Raw genomic sequence first — 23,328 nt, forward strand, 5'->3', positions numbered from 1 at the left:
TAGGCCGAGAAGTGCATTCTGGCTACTAGGTACGACATATATATATATAATATATATATATGTCGTATATATATATATATATATATATATATATATATATATATATATATATATATATATATATATATATATATATATATATATATATATATATATAGCTGTATCTGTCCAGACTGAAACAACATTAAAAGTATTGTATTGTTTACAGTGACAATTATGGGATCATCTACTAATCTCTGAACCTCTACATGTCCAGTGCAAATAGTTGAGTCATTCCCGACATAACGAGAGAAACTTCCGTCGTTGGAATGAACGTTTTGCATATTTATTATCTTGTTCAAAGCCGTCCGAGACAAACCTGGAGGTAGTGAGAGTGTATAATTCCTGACGTTATTGCAGGCGCTCTACGGCAAGCCTGGGAGCAGTCAGAGAACCGCCAGTGGGTCTGGGGAGAGTGGCGGGCAGGAGGAAGGCTCCGGACCAAGCGGTGACTTGTGTAATAATGAAAGCATCAACACTATGTTTACCTCAGCCGAGGGTACAGTGTACGTCTTCAAGGGTGAGTCCACACCACGCCTCCTGCTTCTATCTCTCAGCCTTTATCTCACAAAACTACATAACAGGAAACCTACATTCCTACCAGCTTTCACTATATATCTACATCATTTACTGCACTCTGCATGAATTCTATGAATATATAATGACTGCGGCATTCATGCCACACTCCCCAGGAGACAAGTACTGGCTGCTGACCGGCTCCGGTGTTGCTAAGGGCTACCCAAGACCCATCACAGACCAGTGGGAGGAGCTGCCCAGTGACTTGGATGCTGCCTTCACATGGAGTAATGGAAGAACATATTTCTTTAAGGTAATTCTCAAGCAAACACGGTCACGACTGGCAAGAGAAATCTGCCTCTTGACATATATTTCTTGTATATAGATATACTTCTGGACCAGGATGAACATTGGCAGAAATGTTTCATCTCTGGAAACACACTGTCATTTGATCATTTGATTAATTAAATAATATATATGTATATATATGACAGTGCCAGACCACGGAGGAAAATTGAAACAGGAATTTTCTTAAGTACTTTCGTATATTAATATATCTACAGAAGGAGTGGTTTTACAGGTCGAGTACTGGACATAAATAGGCAAGAAGGAAGGAAGGAAGGAAACTATCAGGGAAAAGCGCCAAGCCATTACGAATAGGCAGGAGAGAATGGTGGAGTGAGGTGAGGTACAATAAGTGGACACAAATATGAGCCGCACAAAAACTGCAGAGGGCTTATTGACCCATCCGATGCAGCTCCCATTCATAACCACACACAGGCCCACACATGGATAATCATAGCATAAGATAGTAAATATTTACAATAAATTAGTGAGACAAATGTGTTCCAATGATCCTACTCAAATCGCCCTTTAATTGATCTATTAAAATTGGATCTAAGTTATATAAACCACTGCTAATGTTCAAATTACTTTCTTTTGTGATCTGTATCAAAGCAGATTCAATTATGTTTCTGTTATAGGTGCTTTTACAATTCGTTATTGAAGAAGCCATCTCCCAGTCAATTTGGTGAGCATCTTCTGACAAATGAACGAACAAAGCATTAGACAATTGGCCATGTCTTACAGAGTATTTATGTTGCGAAATTCTACATTTCAAATCTTTAGATGTTGGCCCAACATAGAACTTATTACAGTCTTTACAAGGTATTTTATAAATGACACAATTATCACTACGAGGGCTGTTTCTAACTAATAGCTTACCAACAGTATTTTCGTAGCTAAATAATACATGTAAATCAAAAAGTTTCAAGGCCTTCACAATATTCTCAAACCCAGAGAAATATGGTAAACATAACACATTCTTTGGTCGATTTTTGTCTCTGCATATATTATTATTATATGCACGACGTTTTTTGCTAAAGCAAACTTCCAAAAATACATCTAAAGATTTAAAATGTAGAATTTCGCAATATAAATACTCTGTAAGACATGGCCAATTGTCTAATGCTTTGTTCGTTCATTTGTCAGAAGATGCTCACCAAATTGATTGGGACATAGCTTCTTCAATAATGAATTGTAAAAACACCTATAACAGAAACACAATTGAATCTGCTTTGATACAGATCACAAAAGAAAGTAATTTGAACATTAGCAGTGGCTTATATAACTTAGATCCATTTTTGATAGATCAATTAAAGGGCGATTTGAGTAGGATCAATGGAACACATTTGTCTCACTAATTTATTGTAAATATTTACTTATTGTAAATATTTATCTTATGCTATGATTATCCATGTGTCCAAGTGTGGGCCTGTGTGTGTGGTTATGAATGGGAACTGCATCGGATAGGCCAAAAAGCCCTCTGCAGTTTTTATGCGGCTCATATGTGTCCAATTATTGTACCTCGCCTCACTCCACCATTCTCTCCTGCCTATTTATGTCCAGTACTCGACCTGTAAAACCACTCCTTCTGAAGATGTATTAATATACGAAAGTACTTAAGGAAATTCCTGTTTCAGTTTTCCTCCGTGGTCTGACACTGTCACATTTTTAATCACGTGTTTATTTTTCGTGATTTACACACATGTGTGTGTGCATATATATATATATATATATATATATATATATATATATATATATATATATATATATATATATATATATATATATATATATATATATATATATATATATATATATATATATATATATATATATATATATATATATATGTTTCATTGAATATGACCGCATATTCTGTATTAATTATTTTCTGGTTTAGGGCTTCTATCCCTCTAACTATTTTCTTAGCATCAGGGCTTAATTCAAATAGGAGTTCTCCAAAACTCATTTTCGTACTTTTAAGGTGAAGAAAAGAAGTGATTTACTATAGAGTGTATTACACTTATTTGTATAATTTGCACGACGTTTCGAACCTCCATGGTTCATTCTCAAGTGAACAGATCTTACATTACTAGTTGATTTTATACCCGCATTAGGTCAGGTGATAATACAATGAAGGTGAAAACATGGGGGGATACATAAGGGATAAACATAGGGGCTGCAGAAGGCTTATTGGCCCATACGAGGCATCTCCTATCCAAACACAAAGATTAATCCAGTGTAATTGGCCTGTTATGTTGGACATTATCTTCTGTGTTGGCATCGATATGTTCTTGTCTTGTCCTTACTCTCATGGTGGGTAGAGTAAATAGTTCCGTGATTTGGGTGTTCATGGTAGGTCGCTCTATTCTTATGTGAATTGCCTCAAGAATTTGTAATCTTCTTGAATCTTGGGTTTTGTCTATTATGCAGGTATTCTTGTTCAACATTTCTCTTGTTAGAGTAATGTATTATTGTATTATCATTGTATTATCACCTGACCTAATGCGGGTATAAAATCAACTAGTAATGTAAGATCTGTTCACTTGAGAATGAACCATGGAGGTTCGAAACGTCGTGCAAATTATACAAATAAGTGTAATACACTCTATAGTAAATCACTTCTTTTCTTCACCTTAAAAGTACGAAAATGAGTTTTGGAGAACTCCTATTTGAATTAAGCCCTGATGCTAAGAAAATAGTTAGAGGGATAGAAGCCCTAAACCAGAAAATAATTAATACAGAATATGCGGTCATATTCAATGAAACATGTTTGAAAGAAAACCTGCTGCCAGTATACACCAATATATATATATATATATATATATATATATATATATATATATATATATATATATATATATATATATATATATATATATATATATATATATATATATATATATATATATATGTCGTACCTAGTAGCCAGAACTCACTTATCAGCCTACTATGCAAGGCCCGATTTGCTTAATAAGCCAAGTTTTCCTGAATTAATATATTTTCTCTATTTTTTTCTGATGAAATGATAAAGCTACCCATTTCATTATGTATGAGGTCAATTTTTTTTATTGGAGTTAAAATTAACGTAGATATATGACCGAACCTAACCAACCTAACCTAACCTAACCTATCTTTAAAGGTTAGGTTAGGTTAAGTAGCCGAAAGAGTTAGGTTAGGTTATATATATATATATATATATATATATATATATATATATATATATATATATATATATATATATATATATATATATATATATATATATATATATATATATATATATATGTCGTACCTAATAGCCAGAACGCACTTCTCAGCCTACTATTCAAGGCCCGATTTGCCTAATAAGCCAAGTTTTCATGAATTAATGTTTTTTCGTCTACCTAACCTACCTAACCTAACCTAACCTAACCTAGCTTTTTTTGGCTACCTAACCTAACCTTACCTATAAATATAGGTTAGGTTAGGTTAGGTAGGGTTGGTTAGGTTCGGTCATATATCTACGTTAATTTTAACTCCAATAACATAAAATTGACCTCATACATAGAGAAAAGGGTTGCTTTATCATTTCATAAGAAAAAAAATATAGTAAATATATTAATTCAGGAAAACTTGGCTTATTAGGCAAATCGGGCCTTGAATAGTAGGCTGAGAAGTGAGTTCTGGCTACTAGGTACGACATATATATATATATATATATATATATATATATATATATATATATATATATATATATATATATATATATATATATATATATATATATATATATATATGCGAACAAGCCAGAATGGTCCCCTGGACAATATGCAACTGTTATATATATATATATATATATATATATATATATATATATATATATATATATATATATATGTCGTACCTAGTAGCCAGAACTCACTTCTCAGCCTACTATTCAAGGCCCGATTTGCCTAATAAGCCAAGTTTTCCTGAATTAATATATTTACTACAATTTTTTTCTTATGAAATGATAAAGCTACCCTTTTCACTATGTATGAGGTCAATTTTTTTTATTGGAGTTAAAATTAACGTAGATATATGACCGAACCAAACCAACCCTACCTAACCTAACCTAACCTATATATATAGGTAAGGTTAGGTTAGGTAGCCAAAAAAAGCTAGGTTAGGTTAGGTTAGGTAGGTTAGGTAGACGAAAAAACATTAATTCATGAAAACTTGGCTTATTAGGCAAATCGGGCCTTACATAGTAGGCTGAGAAGTGAGTTCTGGCTACTAGGTACGACATATATATATATATATATATATATATATATATATATATGTCGTACCTAGTAGCCAGAACTCACTTCTCAGCCTACTATGCAAGGCCCGATTTGCCTAATAAGCCAAGTTTTCCAGAAATAATAAATGTCTTCTAATTTTTTTCTTATGAAATGATAAAGCTAGCCATTTCATGATGTATGAGGTCAATTTTTTTTTATTGGTGTTAAAATTAACGTAGATATATGACCGAACCTAACCAACCCTACCTAACCTAACCTAACCTATCTTTATAGGTTAGGTTAGGTTAGGTAGCTGAAAAAGGTAAGTTAGGTTAGGTTAGGTAGGTTAGGTAGTCGAAAAACAATTAATTCATGAAAACTTGGCTTATTAAGCAAATCGGGCCTTGCATAGTAGGCTGAGAAATGAGTTCTGGCTACTAAGTACGACATATATATATATATATATATATATATATATATATATATATATATATATATATATATATATATATATATATATATATATATGTCGTACCTAGTAGCCAGAATGCACTTCTCGGCCTACTATGCACGGCCCGATTTGCCTAATAAGCCAAGTTTTCTTCGATTAATATATTTTCTCTATTTTTTTTCTTATGAAATGATAAAGCTACCCATTTCATTATGTATGAGGTCAATTTTTTTTTATTGGAGTTAAAATTAACGTAGATATATGACCGAACCTAACCAACCCTACCTAACCTAACCTAATCTATCTTTATAGGTTAGGTAGCCGAAAATGTTAGGTTAGGTTAGGTTAGGTAGGTTAGGTAATCGAAAAACAATTAATTCAGGAAAACTTGGCTTATTAGGCAAATTGGGCCTTGCATAGTAGGCTGAGAAGTGCGTTCTGGCTACTAGGTACGACATATATATATATATATATATATATATATATATATATATATATATATATATATATATATATATATATATATATATATATATATATATGTACGACATATATATATATGTCGTACCTAATAGCCAGAACGTACTTCTCAGCCTACTATGCAAGGCCCGATTTGCCTAATAAGCCAAGTTTTCCTGAATTAATATATTTTCTCTAATTTTTTTCTTATGAAATGATAAAGCTACCCATTTCATTATGTATGAGGTCAATTTTTTTTTATTGGAGTTAAAATTAACGTAGATATATGACCAAACCTAACCAACCCTACCTAACCTAACCTAACCTATCTTTATAGGTTAGGTTAGGTTAGGTAGCCGAAAAAGTTAGGTTAGGTTAGGTTAGGTAGGTTAGGTAGTCGAAAAAACATTAATTCATGAAAACTTGGCTTATTAGGCAAATCGGGCCTTGAATAGTAGGCTGAGAAGTGCGTTCTGGCTACTAGGTACGACATATATATATATATATATATATTATTAAATATGACCGAAAAAGTAAGATTAATAATTCTAACACGAATTTTATCAATATTTCTTGTTTCTTTTCACTGTTGATAGTAATTGAAAAATCAATTCTCCAAAATTCATTTTTATTTCTAGTGTGACTCGACACTTGAACGTGTTTCGTAATAACTTATTAAATTTTCAAAGACTTTTAGTTTACACACACACACAACTATAACCTGCAAACACTAAACAGAGTTTTACTATGCTATGATTAAACAGCTTTCATTTTATTTTATACCCGCATTTTGGGTGAGGTGATATGTTTCAACAGTTTTGGATGGGGTGAACAAAACTTTCAACACAAGATAGAACATGAAACATTGAATATTATTTGGGTAAATTGAAGGTAAGAATGGAAGTAACTGCAGAGGGCCTATTGGCCCATATTTCTTGATGCTTCTATATTGGAGCGGAGTCTTGAAGTGGGTAGAATATAGATGTGCATTAATTGGCTGTTGATTGCTGGTGTTGACTTCTTGACGTGTAGTGCCTCGCAGATGTCTAGCCGCCTGCTATCGCTGTATCTATCGATGATTTCTGTGTTGTTTGCTAAGATTTCTCTGGTGATGGTCTGGTTGTGGAAAGAGATTATATGTTCCTTAATGGAGCCCTGTTGCTTGTGCATCATTAATCGCCTGGAAAGAGATGTTGTTGTCTTGCCTATATACTGTATTTTTTGGAGCTTACAGTCCCCAAGAGGGCATTTGAAGGCATAAACGACGTTGGTCTCTTTTTAAAGCATTCTGCTTTCTGTTTGGAGAGTTCCTCATGAGTAGGTTATATATATATATATATATATATATATATATATATATATATATATATATATATATATATATATATATATATATATATATATATATATATATATATGCAGAATAACCACATATGAAAAATAGAAAATGCTTAACGCGTTTTCGGCTAATTCGCCTTCATCAGAGCAAAGTAGAATGAAGATAAGTTTGCTGATCAGACCTTTATATCCGCCTGGGCAGATCACCTGACCACCAAAAATAAGTGGAGGAAAGGAATTATAAGAAAGAAGGTAACTGCAGAAGGCCTATTGGCCCATACAAGGCAGCTCCTTTTAATATCTCCAAGTGCCATACGTGTTTAAATGATTGCTATATTGTTTTGACGTGCTATATTGAGGCTTAAATAGGGATCCAACTTGTACATACCGGGGCTCACATTAAGGCTGTTGTTACAATGTTTGATCAGAGCAGACTCGATCACGTTTCGTTCAACGAAATCCTTACTTTTAACAATACATTTTGCCCCTGTGAAGTCGATAGAATGATTACATAAACTGGAATGTAAATACAATGCACTGGATTGCTGGGCTGTACGAATAGCATATGAATGCTGTTTTAAACGCGAGGAAAGAGATTTACCTGTCTGGCCGATGTAAACACATGCACACTCATTACAAGGGATGGAATACACACAACCTGCTACAGACGAGGGCGAGTTCTTAATTAACATGGACTTAACTGTATTATCATTTTTGAACACTAGATTAATATTAAGGTTTAAAACCTTAATATTAATCGTAAGACGTAAGTTCTAATCAGTTGTGTATTTGTGAAGTCTTTGAAAATGTAATAAGTTTTACGAAACGCGCCCGTGTCGCGTCAGACTAGAAATAAAAATGAATTTTGGAGAAGTGATTTTTGATTTACCTCCAACAGTGAAGCGTAATGTACGAAAGATTGAGAAAATTCGTGTTAGAATTATTAATCTTACTTTTTCGGTCATATTTAATAAATATATATATATATATATATATATATATATATATATATATATATATATATATATATATATATATATATATATATATATGTATATGTCGTACCTAGCAGCCAGAACGCACTTCTCAGCCTACTATGCAAGGCCCGATTTGCCTAATAAGCCAAGTTTTCTTGAATTAATGTTTTTTTCGACTACCTAACCTACCTAACCTAACTTTTTCGGCTATCTAACCTAACCTAACCTATAAAGATAGGTTAGGTTAGGTAGGGTTGGTTAGGTTCGGTCATATATCTACGTCAGTTTTAACTTCAATAAAAAAAAATTGACCTCATACATAATGAAATGGGTAGCTTTATCATTTCATAAGAAAAAAAATAGAGAAAATATATTAATTCTGGAAAACTTGGCTTATTAGGCAAATCGGGCCTTGCATAATAGGCTGATAACTGCGTTCTGGCTACTAGGTACGACATATATATATATATATATATATGAATGAAAACTCACACCCCAGAAGTGACTCGAACCCATACTCCCAGAAGCAACGCAACTGGTAACTACAGGGCGCCTTAATCCGCTTGACCATCACGGCCGTCAAAAGGAAGTGATAGCCGAGGCTATTTGAGCCACTTCCCCGACGGCAACTCGGATGGTAATCTTGGGCATAGCATTTCACCAAATCACCTCATTCTTTGGGGCACACGTGAGGAACACAAATGCGAACAAGCCTGAATGGTCCCCAGGACTATATGCGAATGAAAACTCACACCCCAGAAGTGACTCGAACCCATACTCCCAGAAGCAACGCAACTGGTAACTACAGGGCGCCTTAATCCGCTTGACCATCACGGCCGTCAAAAGGAAGTGATAGCCGAGGCTATTTGAGCCACTTCCCCGACGGCAACTCGGATGGTAATCTTGGGCATAGCATTTCACCAAATCACCTCATTCTTTGGGGCACACGTGAGGAACACAAATGCGAACAAGCCTGAATGGTCCCCAGGACTATATGCGAATGAAAACTCACACCCCAGAAGTGACTCGAACCCATACTCCCAGAAGCAACGCAACTGGTAACTACAGGGCGCCTTAATCCGCTTGACCATGCTATGCCCAAGATTACCATCCGAGTTGCCGTCGGGGAAGTGGCTCAAATAGCCTCGGCTATCACTTCCTTTTGACGGCCGTGATGGTCAAGCGGATTAAGGCGCCCTGTAGTTACCAGTTGCGTTGCTTCTGGGAGTATGGGTTCGAGTCACTTCTGGGGTGTGAGTTTTCATTCGCATATAGTCCTGGGGACCATTCAGGCTTGTTCGCATTTGTGTTCCTCACGTGTGCCCCAAAGAATGAGGTGATTTGGTGAAATGCTATGCCCAAGATTACCATCCGAGTTGCCGTCGGGGAAGTGGCTCAAATAGCCTCGGCTATCACTTCCTTTTGACGGCCGTGATGGTCAAGCGGATTAAGGCGCCCTGTAGTTACCAGTTGCGTTGCTTCTGGGAGTATGGGTTCGAGTCACTTCTGGGGTGTGAGTTTTCATTCGCATATAGTCCTGGGGACCATTCAGGCTTGTTCGCATATATATATATATATATATATATATATATATATATATATATATATATATATATATATATATATATATATATATATATATATATATATATATATATATTATTATTAAATATGACCGAAAAAGTAAGATTAATAATTCTAACACGAATTTTCTCGATCTATCTTATGTTTCTTTTCACTGTTGATGGTAAATGAAAAATCAATTCTCCAAAATTCATTTTTATTTCTAGTCTGACGCGACACTTGGGCGCGTTTCGTAAAACTTATTACATTTTCAAAGACTTTAGTTTACACACACACACAACTATAACTGAATAGAGCTTAAACATCTTCGATTTCTTATACCTGCATTTGGGTGAGGTGATATGTTACAATAGTGTTGGATGAGGTGAAAACAAACTTTCAACACAAGCCAGAACACGAAACAAAGGGTATTGTAGGTAAGAATGGAAGTAATTGCAGAGGGCCTATTGGCCCATATTTCTTGATGCTTCTATATTGGAGTGGAGTCTTGAAGTGGGTAGAATATAGTTGTGCATTAATTGGCTGTTGATTGCTGGTGTTGACTTCTTGATGTGTAGTGCCTCGCAGATGTCAAGCCGCCTGCTATCGCTGTATCTATCGATGATTTCTGTGTTGTTTGCTAAGATTTCTCTGGTGTTGGTTTGGTTGTGGGAAGAGATTATGTGTTCCTTAATGGAGCCCTGTTGCTTATGCATCGTTAAACGCCTGGAAAGAGATGTTGTTGTCTTGCCTATATACTGAGTTTTTATGAGGCTTACAGTCCCCAAGAGGGCATTTGAAGGAATAGACGACGTTGGTCTCTTTTTAAAGCGTTCTGGTTTGTGTCTGGAGAGTTTCTCATGAGTAGGCTGGCCGTTTTCTTGGTTTTATAGTAAATCGTCAGTTGTATCTTCTGATTTTTGTCTGTAGGGATAACGTTTGTATTAACAACATCTTTCAGGACCCTTTCCTCCGTTTTATGAGCTGTGGAAAAGAAGTTCCTTTAAAATAGTCTAATAGGGGGTACAGGTGTTGTGTTAGTTGTCTCTTCAGAGGTTGCATGGCGTTTCACTTTCCTTCTTATGATGTCTTTAACGAAACTATTGGAGAAGCTGTTGTTGACTAGGACCTGCCTTACTTTACAGAGTTCTTCGTCGACTTGCTTCCATTCTGAGCTGTGGCTGAGAGCACGGTCGACATAAGCGTTAACAACACTCCTCTTGTACCTGTCTGGGCAGGTACAGGTACAGGTACATATATAAAGAGAGAGAGTGTCTCACACAATCTACACCCTCCCTCACGTCTCACATCCATTATGGCATCTGCTCATGTAACTCACAAGTCCTGTGTAGGTACACAGACCCTGTTTGGGTACACATGTCCTGTGTGGGTACACAGCTAGGTCCTGTTTGGGTACACAGGTACTGTGTGGGTACACAGCTAGGTCCTGTGTGGGTACTCAGGTCCTGTGTGGGTACACAGGATACAGTGCGGTTGAGGGGCGGCGTGAAGCTTTGTGTATTACTCCAGCGCAAACCCATAGCGGGCATCAACCCACGTTGCCCCAGCAATAGAGGGGGGGATGAAGAAGTGAAGAGACCAGATGGGGGAGGAGGGAAGAGAGCCAGAGGCTTGGCTCTCCTCTTACTTCAACAAACAGACCAACACGGGAGGGTGACAGCAATTCCCTGAACAATAACAAGATTCTGTATTATGGTCAATAATGTGGATTTCAGAGGTGAAATTAATCTATTTCTAAGAGGTTTCAAGTATCCCAAATTTCTAAGGTAAGTTTAAGGAAAGGGAGGATGTGCCAGCGTACGAATACCACGGTACTCATGAGGGCCACGCCTCATTCATGAGTACCACGCCTCACTCATGAGTGACACGCCTCACTCATGAATGACACACACATGGCTTATATTCTCCAAAGTCAAGAATCACGAGTGTCACATCTCTCTTACGAGTGGCACTCCACAGTTACAAATCACACTCCACGGTTACGAGTGGCACTCCACAGTTACGAGTGACACTCCACGGCTACGAGTGGCACTCTACAGTTACGAGTGGCACTCCACGGTTACGAGTGGCACTCTACAGTTACGAGTGGCACTCCACGGTTACGAGTGGCACTCCACAGTTACGAGTGACACTCCACAGTTACGAGTGGCACTCCACAGTTACGAGTGGCACTCCACAGTTACGAGTGCCAGCTTCTCTGAAATAGATAAAATATGCCGAATCATATTTCAATCTCGAATCCAAAAAAATTTGCAAGTGATGTCTTAAAACGTTAAGAATTCAAACAGACGGACGCTTCCGAAATTATCAGATACTTCAACTTAGAATACGCTACAGGTAGTGGCACTGCTAAGATGAGGGTGTTGTCTTGTTCTATGGTTAAGAGCCCTATGATTGTCTGGTTCCGTATCAATACATCGTGTTCCTTCAGCATCATATATTGTATCACTGAGCAGTAACATGGCACTCTTAATCAACTATATGGTTCACTTGATTTTGGCATCTTGTTTACTGATTCCATTGAATTAAGATCCATATTTAACCCTCTCGTCAAATAATCTTCGCCCTTCAGGTCAATGATCTTTTGCCGTCCACTTACGTTCAACCATAACTACCTTTATCTCTTCTATAAGTCACTCATCCATATTCTGTGCCACCATTCATCCACACACCTTCATCATACTCCTCCTCAGGTTACTCATCTACCTACAGTTCTACCAATCACCTCATCTTCCCCTATGCGTACAAGCTACTCACCTACATATATCCTGACTCTCACTACTTAACCATTATCTCTATATACCCAACTGATGAAACAACTATGTCTATGAAATGAATTGTCAGTGTATGTGTGTGTCTGGAAGCCAGGCGCTGTGGGCTAGCCTCATCCAACTTTCCAGGATGAATCATGTTGAGTAAGGGAGTGTCATAGGCTTGTCGGTGTGGAACCACGTGAAATGCTTTAAGAATTATCAGCATTTATAGCAACCTCCCCGTGCGATTTTCATGAAGTCAAGTTTGAAATATTAGTTGTTTCCCACACAGTTGTTCAGCAGTTACAGTGCTTTGTTATAATAATGACACACAGGGTGGCTGGTGTCGACTCTCTTAGGGGCCGCACGTGGTAACATGCGAGACACGTGCAGTGAAAACCAGGTGATTGGTGCAGCTGACACTCTGGGCACCGTGGACGTGCGTAGTGCGGCGACAACCCCACGCAGGGTGATGGTGGTAAGTGTGGGCACACGGGGCATAACACACGTGGTTGGGTAGCACGGTAACGACGGAAAAACGCTTAAGTCCACAAAATAGCCGTGCATACAGTTACCTCACTCAGGTAAATTAACATCACACTGTGGAATCAATGCTTATCCACTCCAGATAACTATCGTAACTATAGGTTAACGGATGTTAGTGATAATCACTGATGGACACTGACAGTGTCGTTGCGTGTGCTGGTGTACACATGGTGAGAACACTGTTTCCTCTTTCTCGTATTATCACTCGAATATCAAAGGAATCTCCAACCGTGGGACCAGATTATGTGGCGACTCACACTAGGGAGACTTAAGTATATAACAAGACTTACAATTAACGTCGCGTTAGGCGGATTTCTTAAACTGTTGCCGCAGCGTTAAAAATAACGTCATCACAGGCAAGCGACGGGGAACAGAATGCCAGGGCGGCGTGGTGTCGGGTCTTCCTTCCACTCTTCCCCCTAGATACTTCAAAACAGCCAATCGACACTAAACCCTGAAACTTGGCCAATCAGAACCCTACCCTCCTGTGGCGTGGTGCTGTGACGTTAGGACAGAGGCCTAGACTAGAACAAAGGGAACCTTGTAACCATACCTCTTGTCTTAACCGCAGCTCTCCAATGTATACCACCAGACTCTATTTATGGATTTTTCCTACCCTGGAGTTACTTAGCTGTTCTATCTACACCATGATGTGATTGCTGAATGGAGATACCCACGACGGCCATCGTGGCACCAATGGACTCCTGTTCACACAAACTGTCAAAGGAAACCCAACATAGCATAACTGGAGTGCGTATTAACCAAACTTGACTTAGTGCAAACACACTTTTGTGCACTCTAGAGAGTCTCTAAGTGTTATGTGCACTCATCTTACACACATTTAAGATAGCTAGAGATCCATCTCTCACAAGGTCAAACAGTGCTGACAGCCACACCCTAAATGCTCCCCTTGACCACTCGCGAGATAATGTGGGTTAGACACTTCAGGGAGTCACTTAAGAGACCAGGAACCCTACTCACTTACAGCGACCAGTCCGGGAGAGTGAGGACTAGACACACGTGAGGACTAGGAGCAGTGACTGGCCAAGCATGCAACAATGTCAGTTACACACACTTATGGTGGCAACTTATAAAGTGTTGTCTGTCTATCGTAAAATAGTCAACCAGCCCAGTTTTGTCCCTCCAGGGCAGCATTTACTGGCGCTACAGTAATCAGCAGTTAGAGAAGGGCTACCCGAAGAAGATAAGCAGCGGCTTCTCCGGCATTCCCGACTCCCTGGACGCGGCCACTCCCTCCTTCGCAAATGGCGTCATCTACTTCTTCAAGGTAGGTGACCATTTGCATAACTCCTTCCTAGTCCACTTAATATATTTCCAAGGTGAGTACAAACCGCCTACACGCATTTACACAGTTGTTTCAAAATGATATATATGATTCATTACTTACATCCGAATGATCCAATGGTCCAGGCACAATGGGTCATGTCCAATGGTCCATGTCCAATGGTCCAGGTCCAATGGTGCAGGCCCAATGGTGCAGCCCCAATGGTCCAGGCCCTATGGTGCAGGCCCAATGGTGCAGGCCCAATGGTGTAGCCCTAGTGGTCTAGGTACGATGGTCCAGGTCTAGGTCCAATGTAAACCTTACATGTGAGGCAGACAGACTGTTGAGGGCGAGCTGATCTATCTCTACAGGGCTCTCAGTACTGGCGCTTCTCAACAAAGTCGAGGAGGAGGAGTGCGGTCCAGAAGAGCTTGTCCACCTGGAGGGGTCTTCCCAATAACGTAGATGCTGCTATTCTCTATAATCAAAACGCCTACTACTTCTTCAAGGTGAGTCAGGTGTCCAAAGGGGTCCATAGTGGGCAAAGGAGCGGGCAAAAGGCAGGGAAGTTGAGTAATTGACAATGTACGATAGAGCGGTGACACCGCATCCCTCTCTGTGACACCCTCACTATCTGTGACTCCCTCACTCTGACACCCTCACTATCTGTGACTCCCTCACTCTGTGACACCGTCACTATCTGTGACTCCCTCACTCTGTGACACCCTCACTATCTGTGACTCCCTCACTCTGTGACACCGTCACTATCTGTGACTCCCTCACTCTGTGACACCCTCACTATCTGTGACTCCCTCACTCTCTGTGACTCCCTCACTCTGTGACACCCTCACTATCTGTGACTCCCTCACTCTCTGTGACTCCCTCACTCTGTGACACCCTCACTATCTGTAACTCCCTCACTCTGTGACACCCTCACTGTCTGTGACTCCCTCACTCTGTGACACCCTCACTATCTGTGACTCTCACTCTGTGACACCATAACTAATTGTGACTCCCACACTCTCTGTGACATCCTCCCTCTCTGTAACATACACGCTCTGTGGCAACCAAAGTCTCTGTGACACCCTTTACCCTCTGTAACACCCTCAATCTCTGTGACACCCACACTCTATTTGGCAATATAACTATGTGTGATTCCAAAACTCGGTGTGACACCTAAATGTTCTTTGACACCCTCACTGGCTGTCACACCCACAATCTCTGTGACATTCACAGTTTCTGTGATACTCACACTATAACATTCTCACTCTCTGTGACACGTACAATCTCTGTGACCCCACACTCTCTGTAAGGCTCGCACTCTCTGTGACACTCACACTCTCTGTAACACTAACTCTCTTTGTGAAATCCATACTCTGTGACACCCACACTGTGACACCCACCCACACCCACACTGACAGATACACAGAGAATGACATGGAGGTGTGTGAAGAGCTCAATAGGAGATTCCAGGAGGTCTTCACAGAAGAACAAGGAGAAGCCCCTGCACTAAATGAGGCAAACCAAGCAACCTTGGAGGCTTCTAACCTCACTAGTGATGAGGTCAAAAGGAATCTGTTGGAAATGAACAAAGGCTGTTGGGCCTGACAGAATCTTACCGTGGATACTAAATGACGGTGCAGAGGCACTAAGTGTGCCACACTCTCTATGGTGTATAACAGGTCACTGGAAACAGGAGGCCTACCGGAAAGTTGGAAGACAGCTAATGTAGTCCCAATATACAAAAAGGATGACAGGCAAGAGGCACTGAACTATAGGCCAGTTTCCCTAACTTGTATACCATGCAAGGTGATGGAGAAAATCGTGAGGAAAAGGCTCGTAGAGCATCTGGAGGGAGATAGTTTTGTGACCCACCACCAACATGGGCTCAGAGATGCTAAATCGTGCCTCACAGGTTTAATAGAATTCTATGACCAAGCACCAAAAATTAGGCAAGAAAGAGAAGGGTGGGCAGACTGCATTTTCTTGAACTGTCAGAAAGTCTTTAACACAGCACCCCATAAAAAGCTGATACAAAAGTTGGAGCAACAGGCAGGACTAAAAGGTAAGGTGCTCCAGTGGATAAGGAAATATATAAGCAACAGGAAACAGCGAGTAACTGTGAGGGGGAGACATCAGAGTGGCGAGATGTCACCAGCAGAGTGTAATGACCCCCCTGTGATCGTTCTGAATACTATCCCTGTTCAACCCGTTCTCGCACTTTCTTACAGTCAATATTGACATATTAAATATGTGCATATGTGACATACTAAACATACTAGCTTACCTTGAAAAGCTTCATAGAAAACACCGACCTTACCTAACCTTCTTAGTATGTTAAGATAAGCATCTTAATGCTTCGTAATTACAATTATTACTTAACTTATTATAGATATAGGTTAATTAATAATTATAATTACAAAGCAATAAGATGCTTATCTTAACATACTAAGAAGGTTAGGTAAGGTCGGTGTTTTCTATGAAGCTTTTCAAGGTAAACTAGTATGTTAAGTATGTCACATATGCACGTATTTAATAAGTCAATATTGACTATACGAAAGTGCGAGAACGGGTTGCCCTGTTGTAATTCTCCTTCTCTCTTCACTCAATTTCCTGCTTAACACTGTTACAGTCCAGTATGACCCCCTCACTGGACTGCCACGAATATAAGAGGAATATTAAATGAGGAAGATGCATCCAGGACAAGGGTTATTATGTTATAAAAATAATACTCATAAAAATCATTAAACACTACCACCACCTTCCCAACATAAATGAATGTGTCTAAAATTATTGATCCCCAGGAAGGAAGGGACTCAATAATCAGGGAACTCAAAGGGTAAGTAAATGAATCTTAATGGATTAATACTGTAATCTTACTGAACTGAACGGGAGATTCTAGAGCGACTTTACTATTCATAAGATGGAGAACACGGGGGAACTTCTAGCACAGCAAATGAAAATCACCAGAATGAATAACTCAGTCATTAATCAAAGGGAACAGATAACTAAACACAATTACATTAAAATTATTTTATTATTTGAACCAGTATATTTAAATCAAAATTGAAACATATCCTACTCTAACAAAACAAAACAAAAAACTACGAGGCAATGGACTGTAATACCGACATAAACACAACTCAAGGGCACAGTTACCTTCAATACTGCAGCTTGCCAAAGGATGTTGATTGGCTGCCCTCAGGTCACTTGACCTGTACCTCAGTTGAGGCCCCAAGACACACTAACTCTTCTTAATTAAAACGCTTACCAGTGGGACAGGCTCCACCCCCTAGTTCCTAGGCCCAAATTAACTCCGCCTATCCCAAACCTTTGGCCAATGGATTTAAACATAACTAGGTGATCTAGAAACCGGGCCAATGGCATGGGCAGGCACTACCCTGTGAGGCCCCGCCTCCACAGGCCTACATGTCTTCAACCAATCCGGATCAGGCTTGACCATAAGGGTCAATTCCTCTTGACAGGAAACTCCAAAAACTAGGAAGACACCAACGACTTTCCTGAGGGAATGCCGGCTAGGCACCCAAGTGTAACTTAAGATCACAAGTTTATTGGCCCTGGGGTACTATTTTCAATTCGTCACTGGACAGATGGACGGAGAGCGAGGGGAGCAAGTGGCTTCAAGCTGTTTATAATCACGAGGGGTAGACCGTGACAAAAGACAGGGATGACCCAAAGGGAGGGAAGGCAAGCAAGGGAAGGGAAGGGGAAGAGGAAGGAGAAGAGAAAGGGGGAATGGGTTATGGTGTGCATATACCATTTCAAGAGTCCCACAGGGCTCTGTAGTTGGACCCATCCTGTTTCTAATATAGGTAAATGATCTTCCAGAGGGTATAGATTCGTTCCTCTCAATGTTTGCTGATGATGCAAAAATTATGAGAAAAATCAAGACAGATGAAAATAGTCAGAGACAACAGGATGACCTGGACAAACTGGAGAAATGATCTAGAAAATGGCTACTAAAGTTCAACTCAGGAAAGTGTAAAGTAATGAAATTAGACGAAGGAAGCAGAAGGCTGAAAACAAGGTACCATCTGGGAGGTGAAATCCTCCAAGAGTCAAATAGAGAGAAAGATCTAGGGGTTGATATCACATAAACCTGTCTCTAGAGGCCCACGTCAAAAGAATATCATCAGCGATATATGCTAGGTTGGCCAACATAAGAACTGCCTTCAGAAACTTGTGTAAGGAATTGTTCAGGATCCTGTATACCACTTACGTCAGATCAATCCTGGAATATGCAGCTCTAGCCTGGAGTCCATATCTAGTTAAACACAAAACAGAGTTATAGAAGATTCAGAGATATACCACAAGACTTATCCCAGAACTGTGAGGTATGAGCTACAAGGAAAGGTTGAAGGAGCTGAACCTCACGTCCCTGGAAAACAGAAGAGTAAGGGAAGACATAATAACCACCTACAAAATTCTCAGGGGAATTGACAGGGTGGACAAAGATATACTCTTCAGCACGGGTGGAACACGAACAAGGGGACACAGGTGGAAACTTAGTACCCAGATGAGCCACAGGGACGTTAGAAAGAATTTTTACAGTGTCAGAGTAGTTAACAAGTGGAATGCACTAGGAAGTGAGGTGGTGGAGATTGACTCCATACACAGTTTCAAATGTAGGTATGATAGAGCCCAGTAGGCTCAGGAATCTGTACACCAGTTGATTGACAGTTGAGAGGCGGGACCAAAGAGACAAAGCTCAACCCCCTCAAGCATAAATAGGTGAGTACACTCTGTGACATCCACACTATGTGACACCCACACTCTCTGTGACACCCACATTCTCTGTGACACCCTCGGTGGCTGTCACATCCACACTCTGTGACATTCACGCTTTGGCCTGCACGGTAGAGCAACGGTCTCGCTTCATGCAGGTCGGCGTTCAATCCCGGACCCTCGAAGTGGTTGGACACCATTCCTTCCCCACCCCCTCGTCCCATCCGAAATCCTTATCCTGACCCCTTCCTAGTGCTATATAGTCGTAATGGCTTGGCTCTTTCTCTCCAAAGTGCTAGCTTTCAGGAGTTTCCTTCCCTTCCGATGGAGTGAACACAGTACTCTAGACACATGCCTGGAGTTAAGGCGAGTCCCTAGTTGCAGCCTTAAATCTTCTCCCACAGTGTAACACATTATTAAAACTGTGAAATTCAGCTCTGCGATGGTCAAGAATCAATAAGGGTTGAGTGGAATAAAGAATGACGTCTCAAAAATTAATTTAATAAAATACATGACGTGCACTACTGCAAATGTATGTTAAATGCCTCGTCCAACAGGTCAACTGTTTATGCCGGAGGCGTAACTCTCTCACTAAGATACATTCAAACTCAATGAACCCAAAAGTAAAAATAACTCTGCTGACTCTTAGAGCACCTCAAACTCAAGAAAACTTTAGCAAATACTTAACTTGACACTTAATGAGTCTTGTCACTTCTCACTAAATATACTTAGAGAGTAACGTCAGAAATACTGAAAACTAAAGTCATCAGCACTCAACCTGCCGAACACACTAGGCTCCATCACACACAAACACTGCGTTCTCTCTTTCTCCTCCTCAACAAATGCGTGGAATTAAAAATGACAGAAATCATTTAAATAAATGTAAAAATATAAATATCAAATCTTGTTCCCCAGAACGTCACTTACTCTGTTAGGTGGGAGGTAGGGGAAGGAAATTATCAGGAGAAAACGCTAAGCCATTACGACTATATAGCACTTGGAAGGGGTTAGGATAAGGATTTGGGATGGGGACGAGGGGGGGGGGGGGAGAGGGGGAATGGTACCCAACCACTTGGACGGTCAGGGATTGAACTCCGACATGCATGAAACGAGACCGTCAATCTATCGTGCACCCCAAGTGGTTGGGCTATTTGGAGGAGGAGTGGGGGACGGTATTGTCTACTCTACTCCAAAAAAAAAACCGGCCAGACAGAGGAGCGTTTGATGCTCTTCTCTACACTTGGCGGGGTGAAATTCCGTACATCATGTCGCCGCGTCCAGATTCCACTTGTCCTCTCTGTTCTTGCCATGCAGGCACTTGCAAACTCCTCTTGCTATTCTCCACGTCTCTCTTCACCCCTGAACCTATGCACTCGTCAGAATACGCAGCATACTGCTTAGACTAGCAGATGCTGAGGAGGATTGGTGTGGAGGATTGACTAGGCGTCAATCACTAACTGAAGCCTCTGTTCACCCAGCAGTGAATGGGTACCCCCTAGTTGTTAAACGAATGGGTACCCCCAGTTGTTAACTCTATGTTAGTTTACAGCAGACATGTACGTTAAGAGACACCCATGGGATCACCAATACTGTGTTTGAAGTTTCGTGAGGTATTTCCCATATATCAAACATTACAGTTCGAACATTTAAATAGATAAACAATCCCAGATCTGAATTCAATGAGTAGTAGATCTCTTCGTTTTAAATAACTTCTAATGGTGTTATTGTTAGTAAATAAGAACTGAAAACTAATTTGCGGATAAGTATGACCCAAGGATAAATATCCTTGGGTCTTGGTTTCTTGCTTTTGACTGTATTTACTAGTTGAAACAAATTTTCTATAAGTCATATGTTGAGCACACGTTTTTGTTATTTATTGAGTCTATCACGGAATTGTTCAGGGCTTATCTTAATTCTAAGCATACATGATGAAGGGTGACCAAACTACACACTAGAAATTGAAGAGACGAAGACTTTCGGTCCGTCCTGGATCATTCATTATCAAGTCGATTATGATGAGACGAGGGCGGCAAGGGCATTATGCAAGGCAAGACTCGAAACTCTATTGCGTATTAGTGGCTTAAGGTATTGTATGTACTAGCTCTATCTATAAATCCAACATTATGTTTGTAACTTTTCATCTATGTATGTACTTTTACCTGTATACAAATTTGAATTTGAATTTGAAGAGAGAGAGGATGACGCGAAACTGTGCTTTGTATTCCAGCCTCTGTCTTCTGTTGAGACGAGGAGGAGCAATTAACCGTGTCAAGATTTTACCTTGTTTAACCAAGCTTCAAACCCTCGTACTCGGGCTGAATTTTGCTTGATTTACTGCCTTTTTTTGTAGTGTTTTTGTTATATAGTTTTTAATCACTCCATCTGCATTATCTGTTATTTCTTTAATATTTATTAATTTGTCACAATTATTAAATGCCTTTGCAAAATCGGCTTATTTGACATTTGGCTTGCTTCCAATGTCTGCTTAATTGTCTCAGTGACCAAGTAATTATGAAAGAAAATATCTTCCTGTTCTTAAACAGTTTGAGGGATCAGAGCTGTTCAGAGATTTCTTGTCCCAGTCAATGACCCGATTGTTGAAGAAAAATTTAACTCATGCTCACTTGGACTGAACGATAGAGCGACGGTCTCGCTTCATGCAGGTCGGCGTTCAATCCCCGATCGTCTAAGTGGTTGGGCACCCATTCTTCCCACCATCCCATCCCAAATCCTTATTCTGACCTCTTCCAGGGGCTAAATAGTCGTATTGGCTTGGTGCTTTGTGCTGATAATCACCTCACCTCCCTCACTTTGTCGACGTGGTCTGGGCACGTTATCGAAATTTATATTATTTCTCACTTTAATGTTATTGTCTAAGTGGTATTTGGGGTTGTAATGTCCTGACTAGTTCTCTGTTATTCATAACGACTGTTTATCGTCTTCAGTTTGTTCCGTTCTCTGTTGGTTCAGCAAGAACTTGACAATTATTTATTAATATTTATTGGAATTATTATTTTTTATTTTCTTGGGAAAAGAGACATTTGAGGATAAGTAATTATTCGACAAATTATCGTAAATTCCGGGATTATATTGATTACATATTTAAGTTCCAGTATTGTGATATTTTTGCAAGAAATAAAAAGCTTCGAACCGAGATGTTTGAAGAGAAAGAATAATATATGCAAAAATATTTAGTTTGTTACTGAGAATTAGCTTGCGTGCAAGGACGATATTGCAAACTTATATTGTAAGTATTTATGACATTAAGCTTTAAAAACAGTTTTCGTTTTTTCTATACAATATATAATGATTGAATGTTATTGAAGATTACGAATACACTTAAAATTTGTCCTTGTCGGGTTGATAAAGTTAAAATAGAAATCTGCAAACGTTTAGAACGAAAATTTCTGGGTAACCCTTAAGTAAATACTATGGGATAATTTATTTACAAAAACAACCGAATAATTGAAACAAACTTACTAACGTGTTCTTTTGTTACCCACCCTCGTGATGTGCTGGAGCATTGTGTCTTGAACCCTCGTGATGTGCTGGAGCATTGTGTCTTGAACCCTCGTGATGTGCTGGAGCATTGTGTCTTGAACCCTCGTGATGTGCTGGAGCATTGTGTCTTGAACCCTCGTGATGTGCTGGAGCATTGTGTCTTGAACCCTCGTGATGTGCTGGAGCATTGTGTCTTGAACCCTCGTGATGTGCTGGAGCATTGTGTCTTGAACCCTCGTGATGTGCTGGAGCATTGTGTCTTGAACCCTCGTGATGTGCTGGAGCATTGTGTCTTGAACCCTCGTGATGTGCTGGAGCATTGTGTCTTGGACCCTCGTGATGTGCTGGAGCATTGTGTCTTGAACCCTCGTGATGTGCTGGAGCATTGTGTCTTGAACCCTCGTGATGTGCTGGAGCATTGTGTCTTGAACCCTCGTGATGTGCTGGAGCATTGTGTCTTGAACCCTCGTGATGTGCTGGAGCATTGTGTCTTGGACCCTCGTGATGTGCTGGAGCATTGTGTCTTGAACCCTAGATGTGC

General features: G+C 39.7%; 1 protein-coding gene across 2 annotated transcripts in view; it reads left to right on the forward strand.

The window, feature by feature from the left end:
• Window positions 1–23,328, forward strand: part of LOC123759852 (stromelysin-3) — a 165,286-nt gene that overhangs the window by 107,175 nt on the left and 34,783 nt on the right. For both annotated transcript variants that reach the window (XM_069317569.1, XM_069317563.1), the window contains exons 7-10: window positions 400–559; window positions 732–868; window positions 14,403–14,543; window positions 14,912–15,049. In XM_069317569.1, the coding sequence (XP_069173670.1) occupies window positions 400–559; window positions 732–868; window positions 14,403–14,543; window positions 14,912–15,049 (576 nt within the window). The remainder of the gene's footprint in view (window positions 1–399; window positions 560–731; window positions 869–14,402; window positions 14,544–14,911; window positions 15,050–23,328) is intronic.

Source organism: Procambarus clarkii, chromosome 8, assembly GCF_040958095.1.
Source record: "Procambarus clarkii isolate CNS0578487 chromosome 8, FALCON_Pclarkii_2.0, whole genome shotgun sequence".
NCBI classification, from domain to species: Eukaryota; Metazoa; Arthropoda; class Malacostraca; order Decapoda; family Cambaridae; genus Procambarus; species Procambarus clarkii.